General features: G+C 37.1%; 1 protein-coding gene across 4 annotated transcripts; it reads right to left on the minus strand.

Moving 5' to 3' along the window:
* Window positions 1-1,497: 1,497 nt before the first annotated feature.
* LOC122067435 (ABC transporter F family member 4-like) lies at window positions 1,498-8,703 on the minus strand. Of its 4 annotated transcripts, none has more exons than XM_042631288.1 (4): window positions 6,396-8,703; window positions 3,085-3,161; window positions 2,059-2,122; window positions 1,498-1,950 (listed from the first exon to the last, which is right to left on the minus strand). In XM_042631288.1, the coding sequence occupies exon 1, from the start codon at window positions 8,565-8,567 to the stop codon at window positions 6,417-6,419; it is 2,151 nt and encodes a 716-aa protein (XP_042487222.1). In that variant the 5' UTR covers window positions 8,568-8,703; the 3' UTR covers window positions 1,498-1,950; window positions 2,059-2,122; window positions 3,085-3,161; window positions 6,396-6,416. The 4 variants fall into 4 exon arrangements, with proteins under 4 accessions (XP_042487222.1, XP_042487221.1, XP_042487220.1 ...); XM_042631287.1 differs by having other exon boundaries at window positions 2,059-2,125; window positions 3,090-3,161; window positions 6,396-8,702; XM_042631286.1 differs by having other exon boundaries at window positions 2,059-2,125; window positions 6,396-8,702.
* Between the last annotated feature and the right edge of the window lie 13,042 nt (window positions 8,704-21,745).

Here is a 21,745-nt window from a genome sequence, read left to right on the forward strand (position 1 = left end):
GGACCCTGATCAGATCATTGTTAGTCATTGTTAATCATAAGCACCCTGTAGATGGTTCCAGGGGGAAGTTGTCAGCGGCAACGACGAGAGCATGGGAAGAAAGTCGGAGTGAGAAAGGGCTTCTCATTTTATATGGGATAAGGTAGTTCACATGAGAGTGTTTATCGGTTTGGTTTTGGTTTAAATGGTTTGGTTCGATTCACATATATTTTGGCTGAAATTAAAACTGCATCATTTACGAAATGGTTATACTTTCTAAAATCGCAACCATTTAGTAAACGGTTTTGGTTTCGATTTCCACGGTTTTAAAAGGTTTCGATTTCGGTTTCCACAGTTTCAAAAGGTTTTGGTTTCGATTTCGGTTTATTCCATACGGATTCTAAACGGTTAGCAATCGATTTGCTAGTTTATTCGCAAGTTTACTAAAATTTGGTTTTAATAAACGATTCAATCTTGAGAATGTGAAATGCAAATCATTATGTTTTGTTAAAACAACCAAACAACTAAGCAAAATAAAATATTTTGATAAAAAATAGTCTCAAACATATCTAACAAGGCAGTTACGGTAGGGTTTTCTTCTTCCCCCCCACCCCCCACGAATAATGTGTTATAATATTAAAAAATATATTTTAATATACCATGATATAAGCAAAAATAACATTTTTATTAGTATACATTCTACTTAGTGCATTGAATTAATTTAATCGGCATTCCAAACAATGAGCAAACTCTCTAGTACTTACAAACTTGCAGCACTCAATCTTTGAATCAATTGAGATACTAATGATATTTTGTAACCACCTTATTTAATCTTTAAATGGATTAATTGGATCGGTTTTGACGGTAAATTAAAATCAATGGGTTAAACGGCTCGATTCGATTTCAATCCGTTTAGCTAATCGGCCTGAAATTTAAAACCAAAACCGATCCATTTACTAAACTATTTGGCAATTTCAGTGTAAACAGTTCGATTCAATTTAGTTTCGATTTCAAAATCACATCCGTAAGTTCACAAATATATCACTTTCTAAGGCAGCATCACATAAGGCCACACAATCATAGAACTTCCATGTGTCGCTGTGCAGCGCTACATTATGTATAGCTCACCCCTGCGCTTCAGAGGAGCATACTTAGATGATTTACAGTCACCGGGAAAATGGAACCGTTTAGAGCACTACTTTTAGAAGCATCCAATGCAGCAGAGGTGTGGCTAACCAGAAAGTGCTCGGCAAAGATCAATCCTCCTGTACACCCAAACACCCTCAAGAGCCTCAACCGAGCATGATCTGAAAATTTTAACTGTAGAAGCATGGAAAGTGCTTTCTTCCCGCAAAACCAGACATGCAGACACCCTCTTTAGAGATCTAATCGGGCAAAATCATATATAACAAATTAAGTTAATAAATGATCATAATGTGAGACTGAGTGAACGGATAAGGCGACGCCCACCAAAAAATATTAAGATGTGAAAAGAAAATGGTAAAATAAACAAGTGTGTTAACAGAGGCAGTCGGTCAAACTTTAAATAAAACAATCCAAGCCGATGAGCAATATTCAAAGATTAAAGTTACATAAATGACAACTCAAAACTCAATCCTCTACTTGCCCCCCAGAACAACTTAAGGTGCTTTTTCAGTACAGATTTGAAACTATTCCCGTTTTATGAACAAAGCACTAAACAGAAACATCAACCACTATGCAATTAGAAACCCCAACATTTCATGATTCTAGGTTAATACAAACCTAAACCCATTGATTGGAGCTTTCCCTATGACCTTAAGGACAAGCCATGAAAAATGGTTCCTTATACAGAGATTATTCATATATCATGTCAACAATACACTCCCTAGTGAAAACTTTGATGCTTCAGGGCGAACCAGAACTGCCTTCAGTAATGAGTGCTCTATCATTTGCTGCCATGTGTACAATAATCTAGTAAATCATTTCAATCTGCCACACAAAAACAAAAACAATTAGCTGAAAACATTTCTATACACAGATGAAGACCACATGGTATGAATTTTTTATGTGATGTGGCCAAGGGTATCAGAGACAAACTTGTTCATGAGCATGGCAACGATCTGCTCTCTCTCCAAGTGTTAATGATTCAATAGGTTCTTTGCTGCTGAGAACACAAACAACAACAAAGAATCATAAACCAACTTCCCAAGGACCAAATGGATAAAATTTGTTCATCAGGAGAACACTTCCATCATCTATTGTTACTGTTGGACCTCAATAACCATAGGACCCTGGCTTCCTAGGATGAGCAACTGAGCATCAGGCACTAGAAGCATGAATTTATGAATCCTAGGAGGGGATTTTAAAATAGTGAAGCAGCTGGATGAAAAAGGGAGAAAAGGGAGGGGGGGGGGAGGTGATTGTGCTCAGAGAGAACCAAGACTACGAGACTTTGGCCATGTGCTTGTGAATTGTGATGCTACTAACTCTTTCATTATGCAATGGTCAAGTATCCAGGAATTTCCCGACTCTGAAAGAACTCCTTCGGAATTCTCACCCGCCCCCACCCCTTTTTTCTTTTTCGGCTGATGACGGGTATCCAGGCCTTTGGCCTGACTAGTCTCACGGGCCCATACTAGCCCCAAGGAGCTAAGAAGAGTCGAACTCAAAACCACATGCTTCCTGAGGCAAGGGTCCCTTGCCAACTCAGCTGCCCCCTTGGGTTTCACATCTTCCGTAGAAATGAATTAGCATCTTTCTTCCCAGATATAAGCTGATATCATTCAAAACGCACTTACAAGAGCAAAGTTCAAGTCTAATTTCAGATAAATTATGCTAGCGACCAGCCAAGACAAACCCAACATGATCATAATAACCATGCAACAGTGTTAGATGACCATTCTCAAACACTTGGCACTATTTTGCATTTCCTGAATTCTATGTAAATAGGCTTTCTCCAAAAGATGAACAGACATTTGGTGTAATCAACAAAATATTTGAAAAACAGATTCCACCCCACCCCACCCCACCCCACCCCACCCCCCCCCCCCTCCCCCTCCCCTCCAACTACTAGCAAAGCATTTGAATTTTTGTTTACTATAACAAAGGTAGGTGATAAATTACCTAACCTCATTTGGTACAGCCAAAACCCTCTTCTGAAGTGCTAACTTCTCCTGTAGCCTTTTTCCCAGCTTCCACACCTGAAATATAGTTATAAACATTAGAACAGGAAAGACTGATTAGAAAACACATATAGTAGCCTCAGAGATTGCACACTCTGATGTAGTTTTATAAAGATGAGACAAAAAATGCCAATTAGTGTTGTATGATCAGCTGCACAACAATGCAAATATTCCTTCATGTAACGTGATAAAACCAAATATGGAATTTTGGTTGGTCCTACTTCTACATGGACATATTGATTCAGGGTAAATAGTTCCATCAAACTTGCACAACCATAAATGGCTGGTAATGAGAAGCAACAATAACGATATTAGGGATATTTAAAGAAAAAAATGATTGGCTGTATAACTCCCATCTGGTAACCAACTACTTTTACCATGGTATGCATAGTTTAAAACAAGATTCCCTGAATGCAGCTCATAGTTTTTAAGGTGGTAAGGCGACGGAGGCGTTTGAGGGTCTTTCGGAGCGCCTTAGCAATAAGGCGGACATAAAGCGTTGCCTTATCGACTAAAGCGTTCCTATGTAATTTTTTTATAAAACCAATCTATTTGGCTCAAGTCGGTAAGGCGACGGAAGCGTTTGAAGGTCTTTCGGAGCGCCTTAACGATAAGGCAGACATAAAGCGTTGCCTTATCGACTAAAACGTTTCTAAGTAATTTTTTTATAAAACCAATCTATTTGGCTCAAATCCTAGTTGAATCATAGTACTCATATATTAAATAAATATTAAAAGTTCATATTCATACCAATGTAAGATATTCATCAAGAAAACAAATCAATAAAATGAATAAACTAAGTTCATCTTCATCAATCATCATAACATATTAACATATAATATAAATACATAATTATGAAACAAAATTATAAATATAAAGAAACGAAGACATAAAAAATACAAGTATTTATTATACTTACCTTTATGATGCCAAAATGAGTGCCTAAGCCCTAAGGTCATCCACTATATTTCTACTCCTGTCAAAGAAGAATGAAGTTCACCGCTGTCGGAGCAAAATGGTCGCCTGGATTAGCGCTTCTTCCTTGTTCCTTGATTCCTTCTCAAAGCCCTTTGTTAAAACCCTTGACAAAATCCAAACCCTGTTTGTGAATCGTGTTTTTGTTTTGTTTGTTTTGGTTATTTTTTGTGGAGTAAAGTTGATCCCATACATCTCCAGTGTTAACAAAACCATACACCTACCAATAAAAATTTATATTTGGAATCTTCATCAAGTAATTTTAAAATATGTTAAAAAAAAAAAAAAAACCCATAAGGCACCACTTCACATAAGGCGGAGCACTGCCTTACCATCTCTAAACCGCACCAATGCCAAGACGTTGGTAAGACGACGCCTTAGCAGCACCTTAAAAACTGTGATGCAGCTATATAGAATTTTATGTGTTAGATGGCTTAAAAATCTATAATTTAATTAAGAAAATTACTTTAAGAACTTCCACTAATGAACTCTAGTTGACCAATAAAAACTTGAACATAACCAGCCCAAGGGAACATAAATAGTAAAAAATCTAGAAAAAAGGGTGTGGAAAAAGCATGTTACAAGACATGTTCAAAAACAGAGCAGAAGTCAAATTTATCAACACACCTATAAATTTCCCAAGGACTTGCAATGATTTTAATTTCAGAATGATTCCTTCAGAAAGAAAACTGACAGCATGCATAGACATTTAAGAATATTAGGAGTTTAAAAAGACAAGCAATTTTGCAACTTTAGTTAGGGGAATATAATGTTAAAGGTGCATGATGGCAGGTCCAACTAAACAGATTTGTCGAAGGATGACCAATGCCTCGATTCAACAGTCTAAAGCCTTGGTCATGACTTTTGGTTATTCTTTCAAAAAGCAATAAATGAGGTTGCCCTTATACATGGACCACAATATAATTAGAATTAGTTAGCCAGGCCTAAGAAAGCCCTACTGCAGCCTATTCAAGAGCAGTCAAAAGATGAAGGCAGTTCCCTTCTCATTTGTGCTCATATATGTAAAATAAAAGGACATCCAAAATGGAGTACATAAACCTTGCCCTGTGAATTATATAACAATATATTATCCCAAATTACAGAAAAAAGATGAGGGAGACAAATCTTCCTTGTAGTATTCAAGTAAGCTATAAGTAAGAACTCTTATCTAGACCAAGTATTTAAAATACTAATCTAATCGGGAGAAACCAATCTCTGAAGCCATTCGGAAAAATTATGCTATGAAAGCGCAATGTTCAAAATATCCCAAATCCATAGTCAGTTGGGATGTTTTTTTGCTCAAGAATGTCCCAAATCAGTGATCAGTTGAAACAACGGTACAATATTTGATATAAATGAAACAAAAATTAAAATAATAAAAGCATTGCCATCCTAATACACTTTAAAAATTAACTGAATCACGGTTACAATTTTAGAATCAAAACCAAACTATTTAATAAACAGTTTCATGGTTTCCGTGTAAACGCTTCAGTTTGATTTCGGTAAACGGTTTCAGGGTCAATTCACATCCTTACATACACTTATATAATAGTATGATATATATATATATATATGTATATATATATATATGTATATATATATATATGTATATATATATGTATATATATGTATATATATATATGTATATGTATATGTATGTGTATATATATGTATATATGTATATATGTATATATATATGTATATATATACACATATATCTCTCTACTTGGTTCAGTTGTATATATATGTATATCTTCCAAAATATATAATTCTGCATACTATTTTCTTAGTTCAGACTATTTTCTTGGCAAACTTCTGTATATTGCGAGGTGCAGTCCTTTTCCATTTACTACACTGCTTTTGGGCCTGTCCAGAGGCTTGAAACCCATTTATTTCTCAATTGAGAATTTTGGATAGTTGGCTGCATTACCTTAACCCTTTAATGTATGCTAAATCCACCAAGGGATTCAAACTGCAACCAACTTCATCAAATGTGGCATCAAATCCGAGAAATAAAACACAATCACACATACTGAATTTCAACAAGAGAAATCACATAACAGGATACAGATTCATTATTAGGAATATTCTTATGTGACTAGATAAACCCAAAAACACAATTTTTGGGCTCTATATTGTAAATTTCCTCGAGACCAAAGCAAAAGCCTCTAATATCACACAAGGATCACAGTTTTGAAAAAGACTCACTAATATTAGCCAAATGCAAAAGACAAAATCGGATGAAAAATCTTATTATATGATTGAGACAATGAATACCTAAAGTCTTGAAAGCTGGATTCACTCGTCGACCTCTGCCTTGATCTCTTTCAGTAGCTCCTCCTTGTAGTCGTCAAATGTCCCTGGAAAAGTTCTCGCAGTCCCATCTTCTACAACCCAGATCTCACTCTTCTCTTCATCATCGCATACCCTCGATATTAGCCTAGAATCGTGACTGACCAATACTACTCCACCAGTAAACTCATCCAGTGCATCTGCCAAAGCATCAATGCTTTGCATATCCAAATGATTTGTGGGCTCATCCAATAACAAAATGTGAGGCCTTGACATGGAAATCGAAGTAAAAACAACTCGAGATTTCTGCCCTCCTGATAGTTTCGCAATCGGAGTAAGGTGGTTATGGCTAGGAAGCCCAAATTTTCCAAGCTTTGCACGAACAGCCTCTTGTTTGCTTAACCCTTCTTGATCTGGATGAAGCCGGAGAAGATATTGAACCGGGGTCTCATCCATAGTCAATAGATCCACAAAGTGCTGTGAATATCTCCCAATCCTCAGCTTCTGACTTCTCCTTACTTCTCCCTCAGTTGGAACCAAATCCCCTGCTAAGAGATTGAGCAGGGTTGATTTCCCAGCTCCATTAGGCCCAACAATGGCTACACGAGTTCCCATATCAATACCAACATCAACATTAGAAAGCCTAAAATCCTCCCTACTTGGATAGCTAAAACTGACTTCAATGAGCTGCAAGAGAGGTGGGGTGAGCTCAGTCGGCTCAGGGAAGTGGAACTCCACACTGTAATCCCTCCATTTCTGAGGAACCTCAGGCGGGGCCTCATCTTCATCAACCTTCCCCTTTGACTTATTCTTTGATGCTTCCTTTGCCGCAGCAAACTTAGCTCTATCCTTAACCTTCTCCTGCTGAACCCGATTCCCAGACCTCTTCGCCGCCTTAACTTGCTTCTCATAGATCTCAAACTTCTTGTTCATCTCCTTGCGGCGTTGGTCATACCCAGATTCAAATTCATCGAAATTCCCTCGATAGAAGTGGAGTTTCATATCATGTAGATGAATGATATCACTGCAGACAGTGTTGAGGAAATCCCTATCATGTGAGACCACAACAAGAGTCTTCTTCCACCTACACAAGTACTCCTCTAACCACAGAACAGCCCTGAGATCAAGATGGTTTGTGGGTTCATCAAGCAACAGAAGGGTTGGCTGCACAAACAAAGCTCTAGCCAATGAGATTCTCATCCTCCACCCACCACTAAAGGACTTGGTAGGCCTCCCCTGCATCGCCTTAGTGAAACCCAAACCAGCAAGAATCTTTGAAGCCTGAGCCTCTGCTGCATCAGAACCCATCAACTGCAACCTCTCATACAAATCTGCAAGCTTCTCACCTGCATCTTCATCACCGTCTTCTTCTTCAGCAGAAGCGCCACTCTGTAGAGCTGCAACCTCCTGACGAAGCTTCACAAGCTCTTCATTCGCGGAAACCACAGCTTCAAGAGCTGTCCTCTCATCACCAACCACCTCCTGTTCGACTAAAAGCACATCTATGTTCTTTGGTACCGGAATCTTCCTCCAAGCAAGAAGCTTCAAAAGGGTCGACTTCCCCTTCCCATTAGGTCCAACCAAACCGTACCTCTTGCCATGAGAAATCTTCACCGAAGCATTCTTCAACAACTCTTTCCCTCTCGCCGACACAGAGAAATTCTCAACCGTGATATCCTTGACATTAGCATCTGCAGAATCTTCACCATCAAGGACCGAAGTCCGGCTACCGATTACAACAGTAAAGGCATCATGATCATCTCTAAGGGCTTCTACGCGAGCTTGTTCAGCGACATGTGAAGCGATCATATCCTTCTTCTCTCGTTTCTTTAGTTCTTTCTCGGATACAGAGATTTCAAGGGGCTTTGAATCGAGTCTCTGCTTAAGGGCTCTCTTCTTGGCTTCTGCTTCGGCTTCTTCTGATGTGAAGCCATCGATTTCGTCTTCGTCATCTGAGGGAGGGAGATCAACTCCGTCTGTGTAGGAAGAGAGCTTTGGGGCTGATTTGGGTTTTGCGATGGCAGACGAAGAGCTCTTATTGGGTTTATTGGATTTCTCATCCATGCCTGCGAGCATGGCTGAGATGGAGAGTCTCTCCTTCTTCCCCTCTTTGGACTTTGGGGCAGTGCCCGTTTGTTCAGCCTTCTTCTTTCCCATTTCGCTCTCTCTAAAGCTCTGTGTTTCTAGGGTTTGTTCGTAGAGCTCTCTGTTTCAAGTGCTCGTTGCTATAAGTTACGATGGGCGAGAGGTTGACGATAGAGATTTAGGGACAAAGATCTCTACCGTCGTGCGCCTGGGTGTGTAAATCGGTCCGGAACCAGGTATTTGGTCCGGTTTTGATTTAATTATAAGGAATTTTGGTGTGATTTAGAATCGGACCAAGTCTCTTTAGAACTCAATACTCGTATTTAACCTGTCCAGTTTCGATATGGCTTTGATTCCTATTTGGTTCCTACGTGATTTGGATCTGGTCTATGTATTCAATTTATAATATATATCTACTATAATATAGTAGTATTATAAAATCTGAAAAACTGCACATTATAATTATTCAGATATATTATCAAATATTAGTATTAAATGTATTAATATGTCATAATATATATTAGTGTTAAAACTATATTAAAATACTATAATGTATTGATACCCAAATTCGTTTCAATTTTGGTTCTAATCTTCCGTTCTATACTGGAATCAGGAAGTAACCAAATCTCAGCTCGGTTCTATTCCCTATATCTGGATTGTAATCATATTCTATTTGGTTTGGTTTAGTTTTGGATATTTGGTCCAAAACAAGTTTCGATTTTCAATTTCAGTTCCGATTTGACATCCTTATGTGCACTCCTACTCCTAGGCACAAAGGTGGTGAAATGTCGTAGACTCCAGACGACAAGGTAGCAATTTCTTTCCAAAAAAAAGATAGTTTTGTTTAGTTTTTTTATTATTATAAGGAGGGGAAATAGATAACAGCCATCGAGACCTCTCAGTGAATATGGGGTTTATTTTTACTCAGTTTTCAAGTTATTTTGGGCTTATCAATTAATGGTTGAGTCTAACATTACAATGATTTTTCCTATATCTTATGTATTTATTTACTTTTTATTTTAATCATGAATACATGTGATGATATAGGTAGAAATGTGAGTAGTTTGATAAAATAAAGTTAAGGTGTTGGTGCTAGGGTTGGAGAGGCTATTGTTGTTTTTAGTAAAGATTAGCAGTGTTCAATTACTTTGAATCAAATTTCTTTGACAACCAAACTAGTAGTTAAATTATTAAGCTCATGAATTTACAAAATTAATTAATGCCATTTTTGCACTCTTAAATCTTTTAGTCATCTTTATTACAGGATTCTGCAGTGTAACTCATTTTCTGGTAAATGGAAAGGAATTGGTTACAGGAGCAGTCCTTAGCAGGTCATGTTTCTTTACCAAGTAGTAATACTCATGTTTCAGATGAATATGCAGTTATTGATTTGGAAAACAATCGAATGGACCATAATATATTTGGGGTGAGTGATGAATTGATTGATGGGAAGGGAGAATCATAGCACATACAACGAAGAACAAAATGGTGTGCATGACGATAATTCTAGTATTGAAGAAGAAGAAAATAATTCTTTTCAAAGTGATGATAATGGGTATAGTAGCATATCTTTTGGGTCTACTGATGAGGAGGTTACCAAGGATCAAGCCGTCAATTTCAGCTTGGAAGGGGATGACCAGATCCGACAATTGAGAACTTTCTCCATTCATGAATTAGAACCATTTCTTAGCAAGAAATTCGAGACTAAGGATGATGTTTATAACCACTATAACAACTATGCAAATCAAATCGGCTTTTCAATATGAAAAATATAGGGTGCAGCACTCAAGAGTTGCTAATTGTGTCCTTGTTAGGTCATTTGTTTGTGCAAACCAAGGTGAAAAATTTGTAATGACAAGTGGCAGAGGGGATTAAATTATATGCCTCGTGCAACAAAGAAAATCAAATTTGAACCTATAACGAGGATCAAGTCCAGGAATGGAAAATGGGTGGTGGATCTTTGTGACACAGAGCACAACCATCCAACAATTAATCTAAATGATGTTTTTAGGCTTCGGTCACACCAGAAAGTTACTAGAAGTACAATTCAACTAATGGAATACCTGTAGAGGTGTGGGGTTAAAGAGTCCATAATAACGACAATTCTAAAAAAATTAATCAGTGGAAAGCAACACGTTGGTATAACTGAGGACCGTTGCAAGAATATGTTTAGGTTCAAGCATAGAAAGTCTATAGCGGTTTGTTAACAAGCCATCAATTATTTAGACAAAAAACATGCTTTAGATATAGGGTTCTTCTATGCAATTCATGTCAAAGAAGAGCAACAGTTGATAGAAATTTTTTGGATAGATAGTCGTGCACAAGAACAATATAAGAGGTTGGGTGATATAATTGTGTTTAATCCTCCGCCATGCGGCTCTGCTTTTATGTTTTTATTAAGGGAGCCCTCTAGGATGCATAGTTGTTGGTTCTTTAACAAAAAACCATTATGCAAAAAGAAATCAAAGACCAAGACATGTACTCGCGACTCGCACTGGTCCACAATTGTGTTGAAGTACGGGTCGACAAAACGTACAATAAAAATAAGTACAAGTTTCCATTTGCTCCATTTACTAGTGTTAATCATCACATGCAGTGTATATTGTTCAATTGTAGCTTAATCGTCAATGAAACAAATGAATCATTCATATGGCTATTTAAGAGGTGGCTTCAAGCAATACACAACATTCATCGAATGGAATTTTCATTAACGAAGATCCAGGGGTGATAAGAGCTATTCAACATGTATTTTCATCTACTGTCCATCAGCTATATGGATGGCATTCGGAGAAGCATTGGATCATTCACATGATGCCTTTATTCATGAAATATCCAGATTTGAAAGTAGTGAATAAAAGCTGCATTAATGATTCAAAATAACTATCTGAATTTGAGGAGAGATGGCTTAGTATGATTTAGAGGTATAATTTAAAGGAGTATAAATGGTTGAGGAGGTAGTACAAAATACGGAAGCATTGTGTGTCATGTTATTATTGTTGATACTTTTTTTACAGGTATAAGCATAACACAGCCAATAAACAATTACTTTAAAGGTTTGTTCACACCTTCCACCCCAATCAATGAATTTGTGCCAATATGAAGAGGCTATTAAGAAAAGAAGGGGGAAAAAAAAAGCCATAGTAGACGCCAGTTGCATCACCTCAACACCTTCATTAGAGGTATAATTTAAAGGAGTATAAGTGGTTGAGGAGGTAATACAAAATACGGAAGCATTGTGTGTCATGTTATTATTGTTGATACTTTTTTTATAAGTATAAGCATGGCACAACCAATAAACAATTACTTTAAAGGTTTTTTCACACCTTCCACCCCAATCAATGAATTTATGCCAATATGAAGAGGCTATTAAGAAAAGACCCGGGGGGGGGGGGGAGCCAAGGTAGACATCGGCTGCATCACGTCAACACTTTCTTGTCGTCTATCCCATAAAATTGAAAAGAAATCCAAAAATGTTTATACGGTAAAGGAGTTCAGGGTTTTCACGGAGGAGTGGTATGCATGCTTTGGTCTTGAGTGCAAGTGGTGTAATTGAGAAATCTCAGTTAAGAGGTACAAGGTGTTTTCGATGAATATGGATCAACAGAATAATGTGCACTATATGCTAGACAACCAAGAGGTTGAAATTACTACTTGTGATTGCAAGATGTTCGAGCAAAAATGCTTACTCTGTAAGTACATACTTAAAGTGTGAAAACTAATAGATCCCAGATTCCCTAACACTATATTTTTCCTGGATAATCTAAATCTGCCCTATATGATAGCAGTGGGACTAGACGTGTTAAGGGCTCATCTGAAGAACAACCCCTACCCGTGACATTGCTAACCGGATAGCCACTGAAGGATATCTTTACCAAGAGATGTTTGATGTTGTACTTAAAGTTTTGAGTGAAGGTTTAGAGGAGGTGTTGAAATTGGAACCAGCTATTGGTTATTTTACTTTCAACTTTTGGGATCAAATTGTGGCATTGGCATACCTTTGAATTGGGATTGTCATTTTTATTTAGATCCAAGAGAGTGCTCTTCAACAAAAGGGAGACATAAAAAATCTTATCTGAGGTCAATGACACAGAATCTTTCTAACAAAAGGGCTCACCATTGGCTCGGGTTACATGTTATTGTTAAATTATTATAGTAATTTTTCAATTTCTTATTTTTCACTAACATTGAAAAAAAATTATCATAAAAATCTGTTAGGTTAATGCAAATACCGAATTGCTCAATCAACCAATGCAAATAGATTTGAACAGTAATACTTTGTTTTTTCCCTACTTTTTTTTTTTTCTTTTAATTATATTGATATTCCATATCTTAGTATCATAGCAAGTCGTTGATTCTTTTGTAGATCCTCCCAATATTGGATGGTACTAGTCGAGTCCATCTGCATAGACCATTTTACTAGTGTAATGTTCATAATGTTGTTTTCTTGTTCTTTTATCTCATTAACGACTGACTCTAAAGATGTCTCATTTACACTGTTCTGGTCTGCTTAAAAAATGGCAGAAACAACAAATTATTGTTTCAGTTCTAGTGGTGGTGGTGGTAGTGATGATAGTGATGGGCGTTGTACTTATTGATCAGTTGAAGTGGCGATTGGCTGGTGAGTGACAAGATCAATTCCCATCTTCTTTACCTTATTCCTGATATAGGTGTTCCAGTGATTCTTTATCTCATTTTCAATTCTACAAGGGAGATGAGCATCTATCATGGACCATCTGCAAAATAGGAAAAACAGAGAAAAAGAGGTCCTTGAGTTCAAAACATTGTAGAGTTCAGAATATTAACATTGATGGAAACAGATTTCGTCCATTAGGCACAGTCAAGCTAAAATCTTAATTGTTGCACTTTTATTGTCAAATCTGTTTTCAATTTTCCTCTGACTTACCCTTTACTTGATTCAAGCCCTTCCAGAAAGAATAAATGCGACCTTCCTAGTCCTTGTTTCAATTTGAATGTCTTTGTAATTCACATTTACTGCTCCTTGTTTCTTGCAGTCTGACCTTCATTTCATGTCTTTATCGAGTTAAACATTAGAACCAGAAGTCTTGTACTGAGATTTAATAGTGATTTCATGATGGTTGGATAGAAGTTGTGAAGAAAACAGTGCATTAACATCTAATAGTGTTGTAAAATGGATGTCCACTTACTGAACAAAGTTTCTATGCTCCTTTTTGGCATGCCAATGCAGCAATTCAAGTTAATTTTAGTTATAATGTCTCTGTATTGCTTTCTTCTATTCTGCTTGCCTATTGCCCCCTCCCCGTCCTTTTCTATGTTCCTCCTCCCCCTCTGCCTTGTATCGAGCTAATTCATGGATGGTCTCCTCTCTTTCGAACAGTAGGGTACCAAATGACCTGATATTTGCAGTTGAGTTTAGCATATTTCTTGGACGACTTCTGTTTATTGATGGGTCATGATGTTACATCCAACAATTTTATTTTCTTGTTTCTCTTTTGACAATATTAGATAGAAAAAGAGAGGGAATGCTTTCATTTAGCATTTACTTAAGAATTTCAGTTGACTTGTGACTAAATTGACTTGTATACTTCAAGTTTTTTCCTTGTATGAGGGCCAAAAGACTAATTAGTTTCTCCTTTGGGGGATCTATATTCGTGCTTCAATCATCTAAAAGGAACTGGTAGAAAAGGATAGTGGAGTGTTATTTCTTAGTTTTTCTGGTATTTATTCTTTTGATTTGTCTTTTGACCCAAGAAAGAAAATGCCTACTGTTTAATTGGAACTTGTTTCCTCTATTTTGATATTCTTATTTTCTTGTGTCAATACTTTCATGTACTATCTATGCGTCACTTTTTCATGTACTTTCCTTGGCATACAGAGTTGGACTGATTCAATTTATTGACCTTCTTTGGAGATCAACAGGCGCAAATCCATCTCTATTGCCACTGTTTCTAGTCCGATCAATGCTTTTTTTTTTTTTCCTTGGACTAACTCATTGAGGGATGGATAAGCTTTTCCAATCATAATCATTTTTTGGTATTATTTTTCCTTGGGAAGCCCCATCCATGAACAGTTTCAGATTCACTAAAATGTGCACCACTTTCTAGGAAGGGAAATTTAAGATAATTGTCAGAAAAGGGAAAGATTTGTTTGTCCTTGTTATATGGATTGCTACTATTTTTCAATCCAATAATTTTCAAACTGGCCATATCCTTGTTCTTATTCCTAAACTTAAAGAATTTTACGACTTTAAGCTTTTACCATGTTGTATGTTATCCATATATTTTCATAAATAAACACTAGTCTCTAACTGTTAACGACCTATCAATCTCAAGATGCCATTAGCACCTAGGATTCTAGTGAGCGTGAACTTGGGAGACAAAACAACCGCGTGAGGAGCATCATCAAATCATGTCATAGCCTTCTGCTTGCCAGTAAGGATTGAAGACACCTGGCATTTCCATTTTCCTAGCAGGTGGTATTTAGCATTTCCCTGAGCTTACATTGAACTGATTTTGAATGATTTTCTACCTCCCCCACCGTAATTTTACATAGATCCTTGTCCATTTGGTAAAAAATTATCCCCTGAGTTATTTGTTTAGCACTGGGGATAGTTCTACACCAATAGGACATGGTTATCAAGCCTTGAATCAAATACTTCCTGGTGTGATTAGTATGCATTTGCAAAGTTTATTCTCTATTCTCTGAATAATTTATATCTGAGTTTTCATTTTACCAATATGATTACCTAGTCTAGACGATCCAGTCCTTGTTGGGTGCCATTTTTTCTTTTCGTTTAAGTTACTAATTCGGGGATTTTATCTACACGATTAAATTGGGTTTCTTTCCATCAATGTACTTTGTCATTTTCTGGTTTACATATACCTCAGTTCTTTCATTGAATCAATGGTTCTTCTTGAAGGTTTTTTTTTTTTTTTTTAATTACAACAATGTTTTTCCTTGCTCTCAATCTTGTTCTCTGAACTAAATTAATCCATGTTATTCAGGTCATATTTGAATTCTATATGGTAGCTTGATTTATCTGTCTCCATTTTTATCAAGTTCTTCCTCTTCCTAAGATGAATGCAGTCATTTCCCTTATAACCCATTTGCATCTCAATAATACAAAATCAATAATGCTAACCCCAACTAGCCTTATCTTGTTTACCATATTTTGAGTAGCATAGGAAGAAGAAGAGGAAAAAGGTCATTACTCTTATTGTTCTGGAACTTTTAGGACCATGGTTTAAAAGATCCATATGCTATGTTAGATATTGACATGTCGACACCTCCACTTGCAACTGCCAAGTGCTAAACTCCGTGATGAACCACTTACATAGGAGAAGTTGCAGGACAAGCATATAATGCAATCTACTGTTGACAAACACAGAGAAAACTTTTATGGGCAGATGGTTTGTGTCTTTCCATTGAACTGATTTTTGGGTACAACATCTCCATTATTGAAATCCTCTCTACCTTGACATTACATCAATCTGCATGTCATTCATTGGGTTTTACTTACAAATATTCAGCATCTAACAAGGCCTTGTCCCAACTAAATGGGATCATACAAGAATCCTGCTCTGCCACTCAGGACTATGACAAATAGAGATTTCTATGGATCTCCAATCAACAATAGTGCATGAACAATACATGATTTACAATCAAAGCCTCATGGTCATCCTCCATATAGCTTATCCTCTTGATCATCATAATCATTAGCAAATCATTAACATCATCTCCATTAGCACCATATTTTTCCACCTGCATCCCCCCTTGTAATTGTGTGCAGTCACTAACATGTTAGCAGATATTATAAACACCAGGTAGATAACTAAGGATGGATGACTGCAATAACTGTATCAAGTACTTCCTGTTGTCTTTCAAAATTCTAATTTGTTAAAAATGGATACATTTAAAGCTTAAAAGGATCAAAGAGCAATAAATGAAACAACCACTGCAAGCTTGCTACTGAAAATCGGGTCATCCTCACCCTAGATGATAAGTGTCTCCTGTATAACCTATAGAACATCGAAGTTTATGGAAATCAAATTAAACATCTATAAATCAATGCCATAACCCATGCCATTTCCCTATCTCTACTCCATTTAATCTCCACAAAAGGTTTGATGATCTTGAGCAACATAACAAGGACACTACATGTTATGAATTTTGCCCATGTTAACACCATATCAATAATGTGTCAGATACATGATAGTACTTACACATCCAAATTAACCATCAAGAACAAAAATATTTTATAGTTTGCACTTACATGAACTAGGTATGTTGAGTTTATGCATATGAAGGCATTTGGATACTGTTAAGTTAGTAAACCCCCAGATTTCAATGTCAAACCCTTGTCCAGTGTCCTTTTTATGTATGCCTTAAGGAATACGAGCATGAGATGGCTATGGACTGTTGGATTGGTGGCCTAGTGGAAGGAAGCCCTTGCGCCCCCATCACCGCTTGAGTCGGCTGGTTGTGGGTTCGAGTCAACATGCCCCACTATTGCTCATTGGTCCTGCAGAAGCGCTACTTGCCATATGGTGGCTTCAACGTAAGGTTATGATCACTACCATGGAGCACCTTTTTTTTCTACCAAATATATATATATATATATATATCATAATCTTACTGTCTAGCTCTATAGATTTTTATTTCTTAAATATTCTAATCAGATCAATGTAGCAGATTGGTCCACTATATTGTTTGTTGAACCAGTCATTTTTTAAAAACCATCCATTTATAGTGTGTGCCAAAGAACTAGTAGCAAGTACCCTGTTGGCAACGATTAGATAGAGTATGGCTGATAAGTTGGGATTTGGGATCTCAGGGAGATCTATCTCTAACTCTCTCCTTTGTTCATTAGAGGGGATCTCTAGATTCAATTCTGGTTACATTTGTTACGTCACAATCATCTGCTTTGTTGAGAATTCAACATTTTCTGGGGAAAAGGCCTCTGCTTATCCTTGCAACTCTGTAATAAATTATAATAAAAGTGTGATATCCTACTTTTTAAATCCGGTCTAATTATCCATATTGATTTGGTTTGATCATGTATGGGCTGAACCGGAGCAAACTGATGCAAGTACCATATGGAACATGGTAGCAAGAGTGACCTTGAACTCGGGGCTTGACATAACTGAATGGGTACCAAGTGTAATATGTGCACCCAAGCCTTGCACTTGCACGCACCACAAGGCCATGTACAATAAGTAAAGGTACATACTAGTATTTGTGGGTGCCAATGTAATTTAATTATATGTGGGAGTTTATTCTCATTGAAGTCCAAGTGAAGCACTAACAAATGAGAATACCCACCTATGACTAAAAGATATTTTGGGGGCCCAGGTATTAAAAGGGGGAGACATTTATTGTCTTCTCCCTCATTAATGATAGTTGGTCGGTGGGAGAGTAAAGAAGAGAGAGAAAAAATAAGAAAGGAAAAAGGAAGAAGAAAAAGAAGAAAGAAGAACGTAAATTGACCGTAGAGCTTCATCGGAGCTGGGTCTTGGTATTTTGAGCCCAGATTATTGATCATCTCACCGGGATCTTTGATTTAAGGTAGATATTGTATATATTCTAAGGATTTTTTTAGGAAAACCCTCTTTTTGATTTTTGGAAAAGAACCCACCTGAGAATACCCACTTGAGATATACCCACCTAAGATATACTCACCTGAGATATACCCACCTGAAAATACCCACCTGAGATGGTACCCACCTATGACTAAAAGAAATTTTGGGGGCCCAGGTATAAAAAGGGGGAGACATTTATTGTCTTCTCCCTCATTAATGATAGTTGGTCGGTGGGAGAGTAAAGAAGAGAGAGAAAGTAAAAGAAAGGAAAAAGGAAGAAGAAGAAGAAAGAAGAAGGGAAATCGATCGTTGAGCTTCATCGGAGCTGGGTCTTGGTATTTTGAGCCCGGATTAATGATCAGCTCGCCGGGATCTTGAGGTAGGTGTTGTACATATTCCAAGGATTCTTAGGAAAACCCTCTTCTTAAACCCTCTTTTTGATTTTTAGGAAAGAACCCACTTGGATCTTGCTAATCCTACTTGGATAATCAAATCTAAAGTCTAATGGAAGGTGTGTAGAATGATTTTGAAGGATTTGGAAGGAGTGTTGGTGAAGATCTAAAGTATTTGAAGTTCTTGAGCTAAAGAAGTGAAATTTGGGGTTTCATTGTTGTTCTTGAGAAAGAGGTAAGTATCTCTTTTTTTTCTTTTGATTTGATCTTAGATCTAAGTTGAGGATACATGATTGGACCTTAGATGAGTGATTTGAGTCACCAGATCGACCCCAAACAAGTTCCCCAAGCAGGAGAGAAGATGAGAAAGATGATGGAAGAATTTCGTTTCAAGATTGGGGGGTGTTTCGGACCCATCTGTCTTTGGGTCTCTGGCCCACCTGAATTCTCAGAACTCAATTTCTAAGCCTCTAGTGTAACCGACAGGTATAAGACTGGTAGGCTCCAAAGCCCGCCTATCTTTGACTAATGCCCACCTGTCTTTCCAAAATACTCAGAATGGGTCCAAATTTGATGAGTAACCCCCATTTATGTTTCTAAACCCGATTTTAGTGTTCAAACATGATGATTTTGAATTCAAAATAGTAAAATGATAAACCATTATGTTTGTGATAGGTTACACTCATTATACGCGTACCCACACATCGGATCTCTTACGTACTGGGTACAAGCACCGTATACATATACAAGTAAGTGGGGAGTGGACTTTGATTTAACTTTGGAATGTTTATACATCATTTAATATGTGCTAGTCTAGTCATGTCATCATGTCACTTGTGTGTAGATTAGTCATCACGTATATCATATCACACATTGTATGTGCATTTACATAACATGCTATGCTTTTGCTTTATAATGAATATTCTTTATGTCTTGATGTATATGATGCTGCAATCTCATTTGGACATGATATGCATGCTAGATTAGATGCCGTAAACAGCTTAAAAATGAGTGCATGGTGGCTCGTGGAATGGGACACGGTGCCAACGTGTAATCATACTATGCTCATATAGAAGCATGCGGCTAGGACTTATATACCCCATTGTGCTATGACCCTTCCCAACAGGGATTTAAGTGTTGTGGGACCATTGGGGGGAAGCATATGGTTGCAATTATCAAACTCTTGTAGCAGTTAGAAGTACGCACGGTTGATCGCTAGGGCAGTCAGTAACCTCGGTGGTATATTCATAGGGCCGATCGTACTAATTTTATTTCTAGTGGAGTCACCCATTTACTTTCTGTCATTTAAATTTGTCGAGAATCGGCTTGTATTTTAAATTCCAGTACCAACAGTGGGCCTTCTTTGACAACCCTATGGGGGTATCGCAGGATGGGGTTTGCGGCTCATAGCCGAGGCATACGCACACTGTGGTTGTGAGTAGCACATAGCCTATGACCTAGTAATGTTGTTAGGCTAATAAGATTAAAATGAATTGCTTACATATAGGTGCATTTGTATTGTGATTGCTTGTGTGGTCTTCCTTTCCACTTACTGGGCTAGTGAGCTCATCCCACGTGCACAACTCTTTTTAGGTGATTTTGCAGGTTACCTGCCTGAAGATTAGGAGCTGGGCCCCACTGTGGAGTTTCTCTTTGAGGACTAGTAGGTCCCTGTTGAGTTTAGGCACGGTGCCAATTACACGTGCGATGATTGTGCTGCATGGCAGTAGTGATTCCTGAGTGATTCTTTTTTATTCTTTTGATGTACTCCCTTTTAACTATTTGATGCTTAAATTGTTATATTTTTGTGTATATATCATGCTTTCAGGCCCAAATGTATATTACTTTTATGACTCAATTTGGGTATCAAGTATTTGAAAATTAATTACAGGTATTATTATGAACAAGTCTTCTGTTGAAAATACATGTCTTATCTTAGTTTAGTAGATGTATATTATATTGCAGTTACTGGATTATTGATCCTGGCAGGTTTGTGAGTTAACCGGAGTTAACTCGGTCACCGGCTCGATTTTATATGAGCGGGGTGTGACAAAAAGTACTCCCTTTCAAAGAAAAAAAAAATTGAAGCTTTCAATCTATTGTTATTGATATAAAAAGTAATGAAGGAAACTTGATACAATGAAATAACAACCAAAGTCCAAACCTTATAAACATTTCACTTGTTTCTAGCTACTTAGGTTATGTAACAGCTTCATTGACTTTTTATCTTCTTTGGAAGTTAAATGCCTTTATTGAAAAAGCAAAGATCAATGCGAAAAGCACAGGGAACCCAACAATCACTGCGGAAACCACTCCTAAAATCTTTTCCTGTATACCATCTGTGACACCACCAATCCATACAATGTCCAAGAAACATGACTGATCCAGTAGAACCACCTTCACCACACAGAAATCCTCTTTAAAGAAAAAAATTTAGTAAGTTAAAAATTTTATATAAGTGTACTAATTCTACACTCTAAATTACTAAATTAGGAAAGAATAATACGAACATACCATTCTTGGAATTATAAATCCTGAGAAAATGTTCCAAAATGAATAGCAGCTATGTTTTGGTTGAGGGTCCGCGGCAACTGCCATCATACCATAAAAGGTGAAGTATAACAATGTGACGTACATGAAGAACATATAGCAATAAGTTAGCATTTAGATCTAAGGTTACAAAACTTTATCCCCAACATATGAGCTATGATAGTTGTGAAGAAGAGCCAAATGGCAGCATATGGTGGGTCCTTCAAGTATGACCAATCCAAAGGCAAGCTACACACTGGTTGAAGAAAGACTGGGAGTACTGAGCAGGGAAATGAAGGTCTTCTAAACCAGGGATAGGTTCATTCAGTTCCACAATCATTACTTTGTTTCTCCTGAATGATTATAAACCATTAAATTCAAAAATCATAAAATTAAACAATAATTTTTGTGACATCGAAAAGAAAAGTTTTAGGTGAACCTACTTGTATGGTTCTGAATTCTTGTATGTATCACTGAACTTGATTCTCAAATCTGCTTCTTGGGCTGTTGTTGTCACTTCCAACATCCATGTTGTTGGATTGTAACCAGCTTTTATTTTATTGACTCCTTCAATTGCCTTGATGAAACACAAATTAACCACATTAATTGATAATTATCCCAAGGTTTGAAAGTATCTAAGGTTTCAGTTACTTATTTGTTGTTTTCATAGTTTGCCTCATCTCAAAGTACTTGATCAAATGACAGGAGTGTTTCTCCAGTAGGCCTACTATATTTCTTCTCCTCCTTGTTTCAGTAAAAATAGTTGTTGCAT

The sequence above is a fragment of the Macadamia integrifolia genome, unplaced genomic scaffold (assembly GCF_013358625.1).
Source record: "Macadamia integrifolia cultivar HAES 741 unplaced genomic scaffold, SCU_Mint_v3 scaffold2901, whole genome shotgun sequence".
NCBI lineage: Eukaryota > Viridiplantae > Streptophyta > Magnoliopsida > Proteales > Proteaceae > Macadamia > Macadamia integrifolia.

What these genes read in the sequence shown, in the direction of transcription:
- LOC122067435 (XM_042631289.1), bottom strand. Translation starts at nt 8,567, where the DNA reads ATGGGAAAGAAGAAGGCTGAACAAACGGGCACTGCCCCAAAGTCCAAA.